At 39.8% G+C, this 15,927-nt stretch overlaps 1 protein-coding gene across 5 annotated transcripts in view; it reads left to right on the forward strand.

Moving 5' to 3' along the window:
- The first annotated feature begins 10,210 nt into the window (after positions 1-10,210).
- Positions 10,211-15,927, forward strand: part of CRCP (CGRP receptor component) — a 70,343-nt gene continuing 64,626 nt past the window's right edge. For 4 of the 5 annotated variants that reach the window (XM_036907923.2, XM_036907921.2, XM_036907922.2 and 1 more), the window contains exon 1: positions 10,211-10,339. In XM_036907923.2, coding sequence (XP_036763818.1) covers positions 10,332-10,339 — 8 coding nt within the window. In that variant the 5' untranslated portion in view covers positions 10,211-10,331. The remainder of the gene's footprint in view (positions 10,340-15,927) is intronic. The other variant, XM_057487208.1, reaches the window with a different exon arrangement.

Genomic DNA, 15,927 nt, shown 5'->3' on the forward strand with positions numbered 1-15,927 from the left:
TTCTATATATTGATCATGTATCTTGCAATCTGGCTGAACTTCAGTTTATCTGGTAGCTTTTTTAGTGGATCCTTTATGATTTTCTACATACAATATTATATCATCTGCAAATACAGATAGTTTTACTTCTTCCTTTCCAATCTGAATGCATTTTATTTCTTTTTCTAGCCTAATTGTCCTGGCTAAAACCTCCAGTACAATATTGAATACAAATAGTGAGAGTGGACATCTTTGAATGTTCCTGATCTTGGGGCAAAAGCATCCAATCTTTAATCACTAAGTGATGTTAGATGTTAATTTCCTAGCATGGCTATAACAAAGTACCACAAACAGGCGATTTAATAACAGAAGTTTAATTCTCTCACAGTTCTGGGCTAGAAGTTTGAAATACAGTTGTCAGCATGACCATCCTCCTTCCAAAGACTCTAGGGAAGACTTCCTTGCCTCTTTCTAACTTCTGGCGATTCCTAGAAATCCTTGGTATTCTTTGGCTTGTAGGTGCATTTCTCTGATCTCTACCTTCATTTGCATGGCCTTCTTCCATGTGTGTCTCCTCTGTTTTTGTATCAAAATCTCCCTCCTCTTTTTCTCATAAAGACAGCACCAATCGTTGGATTTAGGGTCTATCCTAATCTAATATGACCTCATTTTTACTTGAGTACAATGCACAGACCCTATTTCCAAATAAGATCACATTAACAGGTTCTGATCATTAGCACTTGAATATATTTCTCTGGGGGACACATAATCCCTATGGGGTTTTCATAGATATCCTTTATCACGTTGAGAAAGTCCCCTTTATTCCTAGTCTATTGTTATTTTTGTTTAAGCAATCAATTATGTTTATAGAGATTTAAATAGTAAGAAGAAAGTCTTATATTTATTAAAAAACCTATATATTTACCTATGTAGTTACCATTTCCTGTGGTCTTTATTCCTTTGGGTAGATCCAGATCTCCACCTGCTATTGTTTTGCTTCCATCTGAAACATTTCCTTAACATTTTTCATAGTGCAGGTCTACTAGTGATGAATACTTTCAGCTTTTGTATATCTGAAAATGTCTTTATTTCATCTGTTTTGAGAAATATTTTTTCCATGTATGGAATTCTAATTTGACATGTTTTCCACAGTATTTTAAAGATGTTGCTCTACTGTCTTTCACTTGCACTGTTTCTGATAAGAAATCTGCTGTCATTCCTGTCTTTGTCCCTCTATATGTAACATGTCTTTTTTTTTTCCCCTCTAGCTGCTTTTAAGTGCTTCTTTTTATCACTGATTTTGAAGAATTTGATTATCATGTGCCATAGTGCAGTTTTATTCATTTTTCTTGTGCTGGATTTTGTGGATTTATCATTTTTAATATTAAACTATTTTTCTAACCCTTACTTTCTCTTCTCTTTTGGACACTCCATTTGGACATAAGCTTGAAGTGTTCCACAGCTCAGTGATGTTCTTATTCATTTTTGTTGATTCTTTTTCTTTCTGTTTCAATTTGAATGGCACCTATTTTTATGCCTTTAATTCACTAATCTTTTATTCTGCAATGTCTAATCTGCTGTCATTCCAATCCAGTACCTCAAATCTTGTAGTTTTCAACTCTAAAATTTTGGTTTGGCCCTTTTTGTATCTTACATGTCTCTATTTAACAGCCCTTTTTTTTGTTCTTCAAGGTGGTAATTTTATCATTTTTATATTTTAAGTTATTGTTATTATATGGGGAGGATATATTACCTTTTTATTGTGGTAAAAAAGTATATCATAAAATTTACCATCGTAACCATTTTTAAGTGCACAGTTCAGTAGCATTAAGTATATTTACATTGTTGTAAAACAGATCTCCAGAACTTATTCATCTTGCAGAACTGCAACTATATTCAGTAAACAACTTGCCTTTGCCACTGCCCCCAGCTCCTGGTAACCATCGTTCTGCTTTCTATATATATATGAATTTGACTACTCTATATATCTCACATAAGTGGAATCACACATTTTTTTTCCATTTGTGACTGGCTTATTTCACTTGGCAAAATGACCTCAAAGTTCATCCATGTATGATGTGACAGGATTTATTTCCTTTTTAGGGCTGTGTATTATTACATTGTCATAATTTTATGTGTCAACTTGACTGGGTTGAGAAATGCCCAGATAGCTGATAAAAGATTATTTCTTCGCATGTCAGTGAGGATGTTTCCAAAGAGATTAGCATTTGAATTGGTGAACTGAGGAAAGCAGGTGGCCCTCTCCAATGGAAGTGGATATCATCCTATCTGTTTAGTGCCCAAATAGAATAGAAAAGTGGAAGAAGGGTGAAATTGCTCTCTTACTGCTTGAGCTGAGTCATCCTTCTCTTGGTACTTCTGGTTCTTGGGATTTTGGACTCAGATCGGGACTTACACCATTAGCCCACTGGTTCTCAGGCCTTTAGACTTGAACTAATTTACACCACTGTTTTTCTAGATTCTCCAGCTTTCAGATGGCATTCTGTAGGTATTTTAAGCCTTCATAGCTGCATGAACCAAGTCCTATAATAAATCTTCTAGTATGTATATAGATCATATATGTATTGACATATATATATGCTATTGGTTTTGTTTTTCTGTAGAACATCTACTGTTGGCATATACCACATTTTGTTTATCCATTCATCTATCAATGGACATTTGGGTTACTTTCATCTCATGGTTATTGTGAATAGTGCTGCTAGGAGCACGGGCATGAAAATATCTCTTTGAGACCCTGCTTTCAATTATTTTGGCTATAAACGCATCAGTGGAACTGCTGGATCATATACTAGTTCTATTTTTAATTTTTGAGGCACTGCCATACTTTTTCCCTGGCAGTGTTCCATTTTATAATCCCACCAAGTGTGTACAAGGATTCTAACTGCTCCACATCCCCACCAGACTTTTTATTTTCTGTTCTTTTGATAGGAGCCATTCTAATGGTTGTGAGTTAATAGCTTCTTAGGGTTTTGATTTACGTTGCCCTGATGATTAGTGATGTTGAACATTTATAATAACTGCTTTAATGTCCTCTGATTTGCTACTTTCCTCATTATAGGTCATATTTTCTTGCCTCCTTACATGCCTAGTGGTCTTTGATTGGATGCTAGACATTAGATATTTATCTGGTTAGGTATTGGATATTTTGTATTCCTATAAATCTTGAACTTTGCTTTGAGATGCAGTTAAGTTACTTGGAAACAGTTTGATCCCTTTGGGCTTTGCATTCATTATTTGTTAGGAATGCCAGAAGCAAAGCTCAGTCTGGAGTTAATGATTCCCCACTAAAGAGGAAACCTTTCTGAATACCTTTCTCAGTCTGGCTGGTGGGAATAGTTACTATTCTCTTTAATCCTTTGGATAGTTCTTTCCGCATACTCAGATAATTTCCTCACATGCATGTATTGAACAGTAATCCCCTGAATACTCGAGGAGGCCCTCTGTAGATCTTTAGAGTCCTCTCTCTGTATAATTCTTTGCTATTACTCTGTTTTATGAACTGTAGAGGCCTCTGTCTCTGTAGGCTCTTTACTTTGTTTTTTTTAACTCAGGGAGTCTGCCAGACTTACCTCAATTCTTGCTCCCTGCATTATATTCTGGGATCTTTCTCCAAGTAGTAAACTGGATTATTACAGGGCTCATCTCTCTTGTGCCTTGTCTATCAGGAAGCACTATCCTTCATGAAAAATCTTTGTTTCATGTATTTTGATTGTTTTTTTCTTATTTGCTTTTTTCACATGTGATAGTAAATCAGGTCCAATTTACTCCATCTTGGCCAGAGCAGAAGTCTGGTAAATATTTAATAAAAAAGATAAGGGTGGTTGGTAACTGGTTCCATATTCAAGGGGGAATTAGTCTCCATTACATGAGAGAGGAGTGTCAAAAAATTTGCAGACTTGTTTTAAAACCACTGCATATTTATTATCACATTTAATCTTCTTAGCAGATAGACACAATTATCACTATTTTACAGATGGAGAAAGGAGAAACTTAGAAGATTAGATGCTTAGAAGATTAAGTGACCTGGCCAAGGTCATGAAGTTAGCAAGTGGTAGAGCCAGGATGCAAATCAAGGCCAGCAGTCTGATTCCAGAATTTGTGTTCTTAATCCCTATGCTATATAAATTATACTAGGCAGAAGACATAAAATATGTAGGATATTTGTTTAGAAGGTCTCTTATGTAGTGCTAAGTGCCAGGTACTAGTCTAAGCATATTTAGGGAATTAGATAAGTTTACTGAGAAGCACATGGTAGAGGCCCCAGGAGTGAGGCCTAGGCTGACTTGGCTGGGAGTGGGGGTGCCTCCAGAAAAAAGCTCCCTCCCAACAGTGAAGACTGAAGGCTCCTGCTTGGCTGAAGGAACAACCTGGAAGGCAGGAGAACTATGCCTTTCATTCTGATTATTATCCCCAAAGACTTCTGCGGCCAGAGAATGAAAATAAACTAAGGAAGCCCGAGGCATCTGCAGCAGTGGAGGCAAGTCAGGCAGGAGGCCAGGTCTCAGGACCTGGGAACATGGCATCCTGCCCTGCAGCAGCAAGAGAGTAGACATCACCACAAAGAAGCCAGTGCCAGCCACCATATGTGGTCCCAGAGCTCTAATGTGTTCACACATGCATGTATGCACACAATGCCTTGAGACACCTGGATCTATTGAAGAGCCACTTAAGGGGAACCTTTCTTTTGTGGAAGCCCATCCCTGAAGGCTTGGCCTTGAACATTCCTCCCCTCACCCTTCTCAAACCTCCTGGCTTTGGGATGCCTTTCTACCTCATTAGTCATTCCCTCCTCTGCTCCATTGCATCTAAACGCAGCGTTTTGTAGTTTTTGATGTCCAGAGCTGGTTCCCCAACTAGGCTGTCAGCTAGCCAGGGCACAGATGTGTATCATTCATCTTTGTATCATCACCACCATATGGGCCATCATTACATGTTTGCTGAATGAATGACACAATGAATATTTTTAGTGCATTTTTGTGGGGCCCTCTCTCCTCAAAGGAGGTATACCGGGGACTTTCCACATGAATCAGGCCAGATGGTTCTGAGGTGGTATTTTATTTAATTATTGATTTTTAAAGTATATTAGTTTTCTTAAAAATAATTTTTTTTGTAATTTAAAAATAATATATGCACTGGAAAACATTAAAAAAATTCTGAATGTGTAAAGTTAAATGTTAGAAGTTCCCCTTCTCTTCCAATCCAATTTCCACAGTTAAATACCATTAAACAGCTTTAATTGTACATAACTCAGATGTTACAATTCTTCCATTTAAAGCATACAATTCAGTGTTTTTTAGTATGTTCATAAGGACTGGCAACCATTACCATAACCTAATTTTAGGACATCTTTGTTTTCCCCAAAAGAAGCTCGGTATCCATTTGCTGTCACTTTCCATTGCCACCCTTGCCCCTCTTCCAGACAAAGCAACCAGTCATTTATTTCTTGTCTCTGTGGATTTGCCTATCCTGGACATTTCAGACAAATGGAATCATATAATATGTGGCCTTTTGTGTCTGTCTTCTTTCATTTAGCATGTTTTTGAGGGTCATCCATGTTGTAGCATGTATCAGCACTCCATTCCTTTTTATTGATGAATAGTATCTGTACTAATATTCCACAAATTTTATTTATTCCATCACCAGTCACTATTAACAATTTAATGTACCTCCTGCATTTGTTTGGTCTGCCTGGGGTTGCATCCCTCCTGGTCGAGTTCCCAGATAAGTGATGTTGGGCAAATCATGATCTCTCCAAGCCTACCTGTTTCCTAATAGTAAAATGTGAGTAAGAATGAAATCTACCTCATAGAATGTCATGGTTGTGTTGGGGGTTGAGTTTGTTCTCCTCCGTTCTTGTCCCTGCCAACAAAGAACTGAACAGAAGAGACACAGTAGTGAAGCAGAGTCAAGGTTTTATTTGAATACACTTGAAGGGAGGAGCTGGCCAGATTCAAGGTAGACAAAGGCAGGTTTACTTGAATAAAGCAGAGGGGAAGGAAAAACAGAGGGACGAAAGGGAAGTTTATTGAACTCCTGCTCAGCATTAGGCAACTCCTAAAGCCAGGGTCACCTGGCATCCAGTCTGCTTGACTTTGCACAGTGTGGGAACTGAGTCCCTGTCCCCCCTTCCCCAGGATTTGGGGGAGCCACAGAGCACTGGATGGAGTGAGATTATGTTCTGAGAACCTCCCAAAGCAAAGAAAGGAGATTTTTAGGCAGACTACTAAAGAGCACAATCATACAGCTGCAGTTCTGCCCAGGTCACCCCAAGCAATGGGAACCTGAAAGCTCAAATCAGAGCTCTCAGCAGCCCCTCCCTACTTATCTAAAGTAGGACAGAGACTTGTGCTTAAATCTGGAAAATAGAATGAAGTAGCAAAGTAACAAGGACACTTACCACGGGAAAAGTGCAGAGACAAAAGTAAATTGGGCAGTGAGAAGTTTAAGGCAAAAAGGTGCACACTCGAAGAAAGGGGAGTGTGGACAATCTCAGAGAAGAGGCGCCTCTAAGGGTTTAGGGTCTGGGGTTTTATATGGCTTTTTGGGTAGGAGTCAGCATAAGGCATGATATATACGAGTGATTTATAACTCCTTTGAAGTTTTGTTTTAAGGATAGGGATACTTATGTGACTATGTTGTTCTAGATCTGGCATTCTTTGTCCACACAGGTTTATTTACATTTCCTAGGTCTGTCTCCTGCCCTGGTTACAGAGTTACTTGATTAAGGAGCAGGAAGAAGAGGAAGAAAACAGTATATAGATTAAGTTAAAGAATAAGATGGGCCTTTTTTTTTTTGCAGGCTAAATAAATTTTACAATAGCATAATCTAATTGGTACAATGAAGACATGGGCTGTACTTGGGGAAATATCTGGGCGTTCCAAGTTATTCTTTGTCTTTGAAACTTCAACTGATTAATTCATTAACTCTGTGAGTCTTTTCTGGCTCTGGTTTTGTCTGGTTAACTCTTTGAGACACTTTTAGTGGGCTGTGAGTAAAATTGTAACATTTCCAGAATATCTCGCCTGGCTTTAGTATATCTGCATATCAGTAGGCATTCAGAGGTGGAAAGAAGTATGGCTTTAGTGCATTTGCATCTTTCCTCAGGGGTGGAGAAGTTGATCTCCATATGAATGGGTGATTACCTGGGCAACAGAGGGCTTATCTGCACCTGAGAGGTGAGGGGGTGGGTCAGTGGTGTGGCTGCTTGAGCAGAGAAGAAAGATGGCCTGGGACTGCAGTTTGTGAGCAATAAATGGGTTTTAAACTTTATTTCTCTCTTTGACTGATTTTGGTTTTTAGGGGTATTTTGTCCAGGGATTTCCTTTCCCTGGACTTACAATTGGCATAAGTCGACACGGTTCCTGTGAACCAGAAACCTGTCATAATGGGTGCAACCTTTGGGAGGGCTGCCCGTAGAAATGATGGGGAGAAGCAGCACTCGCGCCGAGGGACATGTGCCTACACTTGTGTGGTCGTGGAGGCCCCACTACTGCTGCTGGCCACATTGACCCCGGCCCATGGCCCGAGCCTAAGGCTACTGCTTCTGCCACTGCTGCTGCTCTTGCTGCCAGCCAGAGCCTGGCCACAACCAAGGAAAGGAGCAGAGGTCCGGGTCACCTTGATAGAGAAGCAACTGGCTGCTGTGTACCATGCCTTGTTGGCTACAGAGCCCATCGCTGGAACAGCTGCGACCAAGGTAATAACCTCCTATCCCATCGCGGGGTGGGTGCGAGACTGGACCCACAGGCCATGGAGTGGTGTGGCACAGACACCTTAAAAGACAATGTGGGCCCATCGGTGTGGCTTGGCTTTTACCTTTGAAGAAGTTAGCCGAGCCCTGAAGGAGTGCCCTGCATGTTGTGCAGATCAACAAACCACCAAGAGGGGTCTAGAGCGTCTCTCTGCAGCCTATGGCCGGTCGCCGGTTACTGAGAGCAATCGAGGTACCCACTTTATTGGACATGTGTTGCAAAGATGGGTGCAGCAATCAGGAGTAAAATGGATGTGGCCCTGGACATTTCAACACATGGATCGGCGATGGTTGGCTCTCCTGGCACCTTGGGGAAAAGGCCTGGAAGCTGGCCTTCTCTATATTCCTGTAATAACAGCAAGTTGGCCCCCGACAATCATGGTTATTTGCTTCTATGGTCTTTGTGTCCTGGATGCGTCCCCTGGCTGCAGCTGCCACATGATGGCTGGAATGGACGAGCTTTGGACTTAATCTGCATGGGACTTTGAACCTATCTGAATCCTCTGGCTTGAGAATTATGATTGTGTTGCTGTTGTCAAGAAAATAATGTTTAACGAGAGGCTTGACTTTGTCTAATGTTTGGTAAAAGTTTTGTGAGCAATCCAGCATGATTGTTAGGAATGAGTAAACAAGTGTAGAAACGTGTTTTGTGCTTAGTAAGAGATTGTGCTGTAAAGTACATTTACTTAATCTACATAGGCTGAATCCTCTGGCTTGAGGATTATCAAGATTTTATTGCTGTTGCTGTTGCATGTTACTAGATAGGTCAGAAGAGGGGGATCGAGTAAATTGTAAGGCGAGATTTCTGGAGGGGTGGATTGTGGGTAAAATTGTAACATTTCCAGAATATCTCGCCTGGCTTTAGTATATCTGCATATCAATAGGCGTTCAGAGGTGGAAAGAAGTATGGCTTTAGTGCATTTGCATCTTTTCTCAGGGGTGGAGAAGTTGATCTCCATATGAATGGGTGATTACCTAGGCAACAGAGGGCTTATCTGCACCTGAGAGGTGAGGGGGTGGGTCAGTGGTGTGGCTGCTTGAGCAGAGAAGAAAGACAGCCTGGGACTGCAGTTTGTGAGCAATAAATGGGTTTTAAATTTTATTTCTCCCTTTGACTGATTTTGGTTTTTAGGGGTATTTTGTCCTGGGATTTCCTTTCCTGGGACTTACATGGGCTTTACTGCCCTTATTCTCTCTCCACCCCACTCATGTCTATTTTTTTTGAGTAACAGGTGTACTGTCACAGTATTAATATTTGTTGAGCACTTACCTTTTGCCAGACACTTTTATAAGGATTACCTAACAAACCTATGATTTACAGATGAGGAAACTGAAGTTAGGAGAGGTTAAGTAGTCTCCCAAAGTCAAACAGCCCCTTAAAAAGTGATGAGGTAAACAAAATCACAGGGTGTTTGATTGCAAGCCTGCACCATTAACTGTTATTACTATGGAATAACAACGTGTTTGGCAAGGACCTTGCAAAAAGAATGAGTTTAGTAAATAATAACTATAAAAAAGCAGAAAAGAAATTGGCAATTGGCTCATCACCTAATGACAGCTGCCACTGCTAGAATTTGGTATATTTCCTTCCTGTCTTGAAGAAATATTTCAAACATACCAAAAAATCCAGAGGAGAGTGGATATGGAGCTTTCACTTTTTTTTAAGACTTAAAATGTGTATTAGGTGACTCTACCTCCCTTACTCTTAAGTATTTTTCCCTATGCATTTTTTTTCTTTATATGATTAGAGTCACTTCATTTCCTATCTTATCTTGAGCATTTCCCCAGCATAGAAAATATCCTGCATGACTTCTCATGGCGCAATATCGAATGGCTGAAACCTTTGTCAATTCCCCATTGTTGAGCATTTAGGCTATCTCCCAGTAAAAACATCACTACAGATCTACCATTCTTCAAGCTTTACTGATAAATTCCCTTTGGATAAATTCCTAGAAAGGCTGGAGTTTAAAGACTGTGCTTGTTAAGACTCTCTATGTTTTCTTGTTTTTTGTTTTTGCCAGATAGCTCTCAAAAAAGAATGAAAACGGAAGAGAGAGATTTTTTCCTTCACCTTTTAAAACATTGTATTCAATTACAACCTAAACACAGCTAACTGAATTTTCAGGAACTGAACGCCCTTCGTACCCAGCCCCCAGATCATGAAATAGAACATTTCCTGAAGCCCAGAACTACTTCACTTCTCGCCATCACCACTCTCCGAGGGGTGGGATTTTAACGCCGCAAAGGCCTATCAACCAGACTACGGCTTTGTAAACTAAGCCTATTAATATTTTGTTATGACCCAGGCCACGAAAACATAAACTAAGCCCTTCCTGCAAACCCTTAACAGTGTGCAGCCCGACTGGAGGAGGAAGGAGCACACGGGCCTGGGGACCAAATGAGGGGGTCGGCAGCTCGGAGGTCCCCGCTGGTCCTCCAGCCTCCCGGCGAGCTGCGCGGCGATCCCAGCGTGCACCGCGGCGCGGAACCGGCGCCGGGAGCGGACGAGAGAGGTGGTTCAGGGCGCTGCTTGCGCTCGGTGTCTGCTGGTGGCCTGAAGCTCGAGGCAGAGTCGACATGGAAGTGTAAGCGGCCCGGGCGCATTCTGGCTTGGGGGACGGCTGCAGCCGCAAGCCGAGAAACTTGGGCTTGGGGCGACTCCGCGTTCGGGCGCGTGTGGAGGCGACAGGGCTGGAGGTGGGGAAGAGGGACTCGCTCTGAGCTGTGAACCTTCGCTGCACTCCCACCCCTTGCCGCCGACGCGGGGCCGTCTCAGCTTGCCTGCTGCCTCCCTCGTTCATTTACTGGAGAGTCTAGGGTTACGAGGGGGGCCCGGCACCGTATCCGCGGGGGGACTTACAAGTTACAAAGCCTGAAAGTATCTGAAGGAAAGACGGTTGAATGCTGGGATAGAGACTGAGGGTGCAGCAGAGGAGCAGCTAGCCTGTGAAGGAAGGGGCGGATTTTGTGGGAAGAAGGAGGTGCTTGAGCCAGGTCTGGGACGGCAGAAACGTGCGTGTGTGTTGCACGGCGCGCAAATGCAAGTGTTTACAGCTACGATGCATGTGTGTTTTACGTGATTGACATTAACTTGTAGGTATACTATATTGTGTTCTCTTTGACACTATTTAATACTGACATTTTCCTTTATGTTCTTCTGCCTCGTATTTAATGGTTATATGTACTAGTATTTTTCAGACTTTTAAAAGAACACAGTATATACATGTAACCAAAGTGACAGCGTCATGAAGCAATACTTAATGCAGTACAAGTTCATATTGTCTCTTCTTTTTTTATTAAAAAAGAATATTCACCACTAAGTCGATTTTGCAATCCACTAATGGTGTTTAATCTGCAACTTGGAAAACATTCATATATATATTACTGTAGCCCACCATTATCAATTTTTCCCTCTTTCCCTCTTTCCCTCTTTACTAGAGCATTTCCTGTCAGCATACGAACCTACCTTTATCCATCTTAAAAAATCCCTTGGCCCCACTTTCATGTCTACCTGTTGCTACCTCTCAGTCTCCTTTTCTGGTTCTTCACATCCTCCTTTGCTTGGCTTCTAAATGTTCAAGTATCTAAGGGCTCAGTTCTGGGACCGTGTATTGCCACACTCTCTCCCTTGGTCATTTTACCCACCTGTATGCTGATGATTCCCAAAAGTATATTTGTAGCCCTTTTCTCTCATCATCCATCTAATCGTTTAGACCAAAAGTCTAGCCTTCCTTCCTCAGCCCTAACTCCAGCCTAGCAGCCAGTCCTATCATCTCCACCTTCAGAATATATTTTGAAGGCAATTACTTTTTACCACCTCCACTGCTAATTTTGTGGTCTCTCATTCCAGCCTGGATTAAACAATGGCCTTTGGCTTCCACTCTTGCCTTTAAAACAATTGGATCAACTTATCCCCTGTGTAAAACCTTTCATTGGGTTTCTGTTGTTCTTAGAGAAAATCAACATTCCTTACTACGACCTACAGGACCCTGCATAACTTCACCTACTCACCAGTCTTACTTCTTGCTGCGGTCCCTATCCCCAAACGCATGCACTTCTCACTGGCACTCATGTCATTTCTATAACCTTCTAAGTCCTTTACTATCTCAGGACCTTTGCAGTGCTGTTTCTTCTGTCTGGTATATTTCCTCTACCCACTCCTGTTCCCTTGTTATCCCTTTAATATCTCAGGTTGAGCATCCCTTTATAATGTTGCTTTTCCTCCTCTGTCAATCCAAACTGGTCTGTGGTAGCACCTTGGTTTACTTTTCCCTTTAATAATTACAAGTTGTAATAATGGATGTAGGATGTATGTTTACTTGTTTAGTGCCTGTTCTACTTCAGGAGTGTAAGCTCCATGGAGGCAGGGTTGAATGTTCACCTAGTGCTTAGCACTGCATCTGGCACATAGTACACATTCAGCAAATACTTGTTGAATGAACAATACTTCATTAATTAAATTAAAGGTTAATATAAATTAACTAAGTTTCTAATTGCTGAGCATATAGATTTTTTTGATATTCCTAAGTGAAACGGTTTGAAGCAAGAGTTTTTTCTCCTATAGCATCCTGTCCACTTCTCTCAAGGAGTCACTGGCTTATGGAAACCAATCAAGAATTTTGCAGCTAGCGGTTAATGGGAAAATAAGATTTTCTGATACAAGCATGTGGTTTGGGCGTGTTAGGATCCCTGGAGTGGAAAGGTAAGGAGGCCTTAACTTGAAATTTCTGCCTGGCCTCCAACATGAGATATAACTCCCGGCAGTGTGGTCTTAGGATCTTGAGCAGAACCTAGAGTCTGAGAGGACAAACATGATACCTCTTACCAGGTATTCCTAGGACTTGGAGGGACAAGGCATGAATGGAGAACTCCCCCATGTTTTCACTATTTATTTTCTTCAATCACTGAGTAAATACCTACTGAGTGAATAATGCATGTAAGCATACATTAGAAATTCTTTAAAAATAAGGAATATTTATGCTTTATTTGGTTGAATGATAGAATTTAAAAATAAAAACTTTGGACCATTGTTTGGAAATTTATTTTCCTCAGGTGAGAGGATACAAAATATTCATAGTAAAATTAAGTGTGTATATATATATATATATTATATATATATATATACACACACACACACACAGTATACACATATAAGTATATATGCAGCAAAATTAAGTATTTCTGTATATATAAGGCATTTGCTATTTGTCTTTGTCTAATGTCTTGGGATTTATATATCTAAAGCTTTGTGTTTACTTTTATTCTTGAACTTAATATACGTAATTTAAAAATGGACTCTATTTTCTTCTATTTTTCTTCTGCACCATCTTTTTGAGATAGAGTCTGAATTTTGTGTATTATAGCTGGAAATACTGAGGTTTAAAGAAGTTATAATAGTAATAGGTCCTATAACTTCAATAACAGGACTGGAAAGAGGGTACTTGTTAGCTCTGAAGAGAGTGCTACAAGTTAAATTGTTCATTGACTTTGAAGGCTGCCCAGTTTTCTTGTAGCAGAATTTAGTTTTTCAAAACATGAATTGAATCACTTACACAGTTGAACATAGGAGAATTTGCACAATTCCATTCGTTACTGAGTACATAAGAGTTAACTGTGTGGCAATTAATAGCCACTGTTTGCATGGGCTTTTTGTGTGTGTACTTCTAAGGAAAGTCTGTTAATCATTTTGTTCTGCTTATTTAAAATTGGTTTTCCAAAGTAATTGTTTACATCTGTTAAAGTGACTCAAATCAAGCGAGTTAAGTGAATTTTACAGGTTACATTTCAAATAGCAAGTGAACTTCAGTCAACTAATTCACTACTTAAGGAAATTAAGTACTGCTTATGTGTAAGTATTCAAACATGTTTAGAATTCATTTGGCATATTTGTTTTAAACACCTGTAAATAAAATCAGTACTATTCTAAGTCCTACAGGACAACATAAAGTTTTGTGTAGGTGGGGCAAGTTTCTACAAGTCTGAATGCTTATGAATGTATTACATAATAGTGAATAGATAATTCCTGCTCAGTAGAGATCAACAGCTTGCAAATACGTAACTGACAAATGTGTCAATTCATGGGTTATACTAACTAAAAAGTATTGGAGGAAATTGCATTTTATGTCTTCAATTGTAAGTTTTACTGATTTTTTTAACTTTATGGAATTCTTTTAGTTTTATATTTCTAGTTTTGCCAACGTTTTAGCCTAAATACTTCAAACCTATGGAACAATTGAAAAAAAGAGCACCAGAAGTATCTTTATATCCCTTACTAGAGTCACCATTTATTAACATTTTGATATATTTGCCTTATTTCTCATATGTGCACACATTCTCTCTGCACACACACTCATACACACATACATATGCAAACGCTTTACTGAGCCATTTCAGAGTTGTAGATATAATTTACTTTCCCAGTCTTAAAAAGGTACTCTCCTATGTAACTGCTATACCATTGTTGCATTCAGGGAATTTATCACTGGTATAACCACTATTATTAAAATAAGCCTATCATACAAGAATCATACATTGCACTTAGTTGTCATGGTTCTTTAATCTCCTTTAAGAACAGCTTCCTAGCCTGTTTTTATGATATTGGCATTGTGACAAGTGACATCAATATTTGAAGGATTGAAGCCAGTTGTTTTGAAGTATGTTTACAACATGTGGATTTGTCTGATTGTATCTTCATGACTAGATTAAAATTAAACATTTTTGACAGGATTTCTGTAAGTCTTTTTCAGTGCATCACATTGTTGCTGGGCATCTGCATCTGGGGAGGTCTCTTCCTATGCAGTAGGTGAAACCTGTACCGGGCTGGACAGGTGAGGGCTCTTGACTCTGATTGGGAAAGAATTCATTAAAGCAAGGGTAGAAGTGAATGTCAGCAGCTATACTGGCAGTAGAGAGCAAGGAAGAACAGAGAAAAGGAAAGTTCATGGAACTCCTGCTCTGCATAGGGCAAATCCTTGCCAACTTCTGAAGCCAGGGTCCCCAGTGTCTGCTTGATCAACACTGCATGGGAATTATATCCCTGCCACCCCAGGATTTGGGGGAGCAGTGGAACACTGGATGGAGTGAATTTATGTTCTGAGAACTTCCACTTTCCTCCTGGTCTGAAGTAAAACAAGTAGAGAGAAAAGGATTGTGTTAAGACTAGAAAGCTAAATGAATTAGCAAAGTGACAAAGATATTTACCACCAGAGATGGAGGTCAGTGAATTCCTCTCTTTAACATGGCAAAGAATTCAGAGATGAAGTGCAGTAAGCTTACTTATGCACCAAGAAAATGTATTTGAAAAGATTGTACACACTCAGAGAGAGTGCAGACAAACTCAGACAGGAGGTACCGTTAAGGGTTTAGTGTTTGGAGTTTTGTAGGGCCTTTTGGGTTGGGGCATAAGGCATATGCTATATACAGGTGATTCATAATTTCTTTGAAGTTTTGTCTTAAGAATAAGGTTATTTAGATGACTGTGTTGACCGGGTCTCAGCATTCTTTACCCATGTAGGTTCGTTTACTCTCTGGAGGTCGGTCTCTCATCTGGGTTACAAAGTTACTTAATTGAGTAAGGGGCTGGAAGACGAGAAGAACAGCATATAGATTTAGTTAAAGAATAAACTGGGTCTTTTTTGCAGACTAAGTAGATTTTACAATAGCATTACCTTTGTCCCATTTCCCTGCTCTATCTCAACATCATCGTTATTGGTGCTGTTGAATTAGATGACTTGATTAAGTTGATGTCAAATCTCACCATTTCCCATTCTCAACAATCTGCTACTTAGTGGTGGTTACAATTATCTTTTCAGTATAAAAACTGCCTTAAAATTTTTTTTCCTAGTATACACAGTTAGGACTTCATAAAAAGTAGATACTATACTCACTGACATTTTATTAAATAAGGGAATTCTAGCATATGCTGATATGTATTCCATTAATACTTATCTGGGTAAAAAAATTTTTTTTCTTCTTAATAGAAGAATCAATGAATAAATCAGCTTCTGTCAGCCAGAGTCTGCAAGATGCAGTACTTTTCAAACATCCATTTGTTCTCCTGGCTTCAAAACACAGGTTCATTAAAATACACAATGCAAGTTTCCCTTCTTTGTATACTGATTCTGGAAGAGGCAGATGATATTCTTTGGATTTTTACATTAACAATATTGACTTG

This window comes from Manis pentadactyla, chromosome 10 (assembly GCF_030020395.1).
Source record: "Manis pentadactyla isolate mManPen7 chromosome 10, mManPen7.hap1, whole genome shotgun sequence".
Classification (NCBI taxonomy): Eukaryota; Metazoa; Chordata; class Mammalia; order Pholidota; family Manidae; genus Manis; species Manis pentadactyla.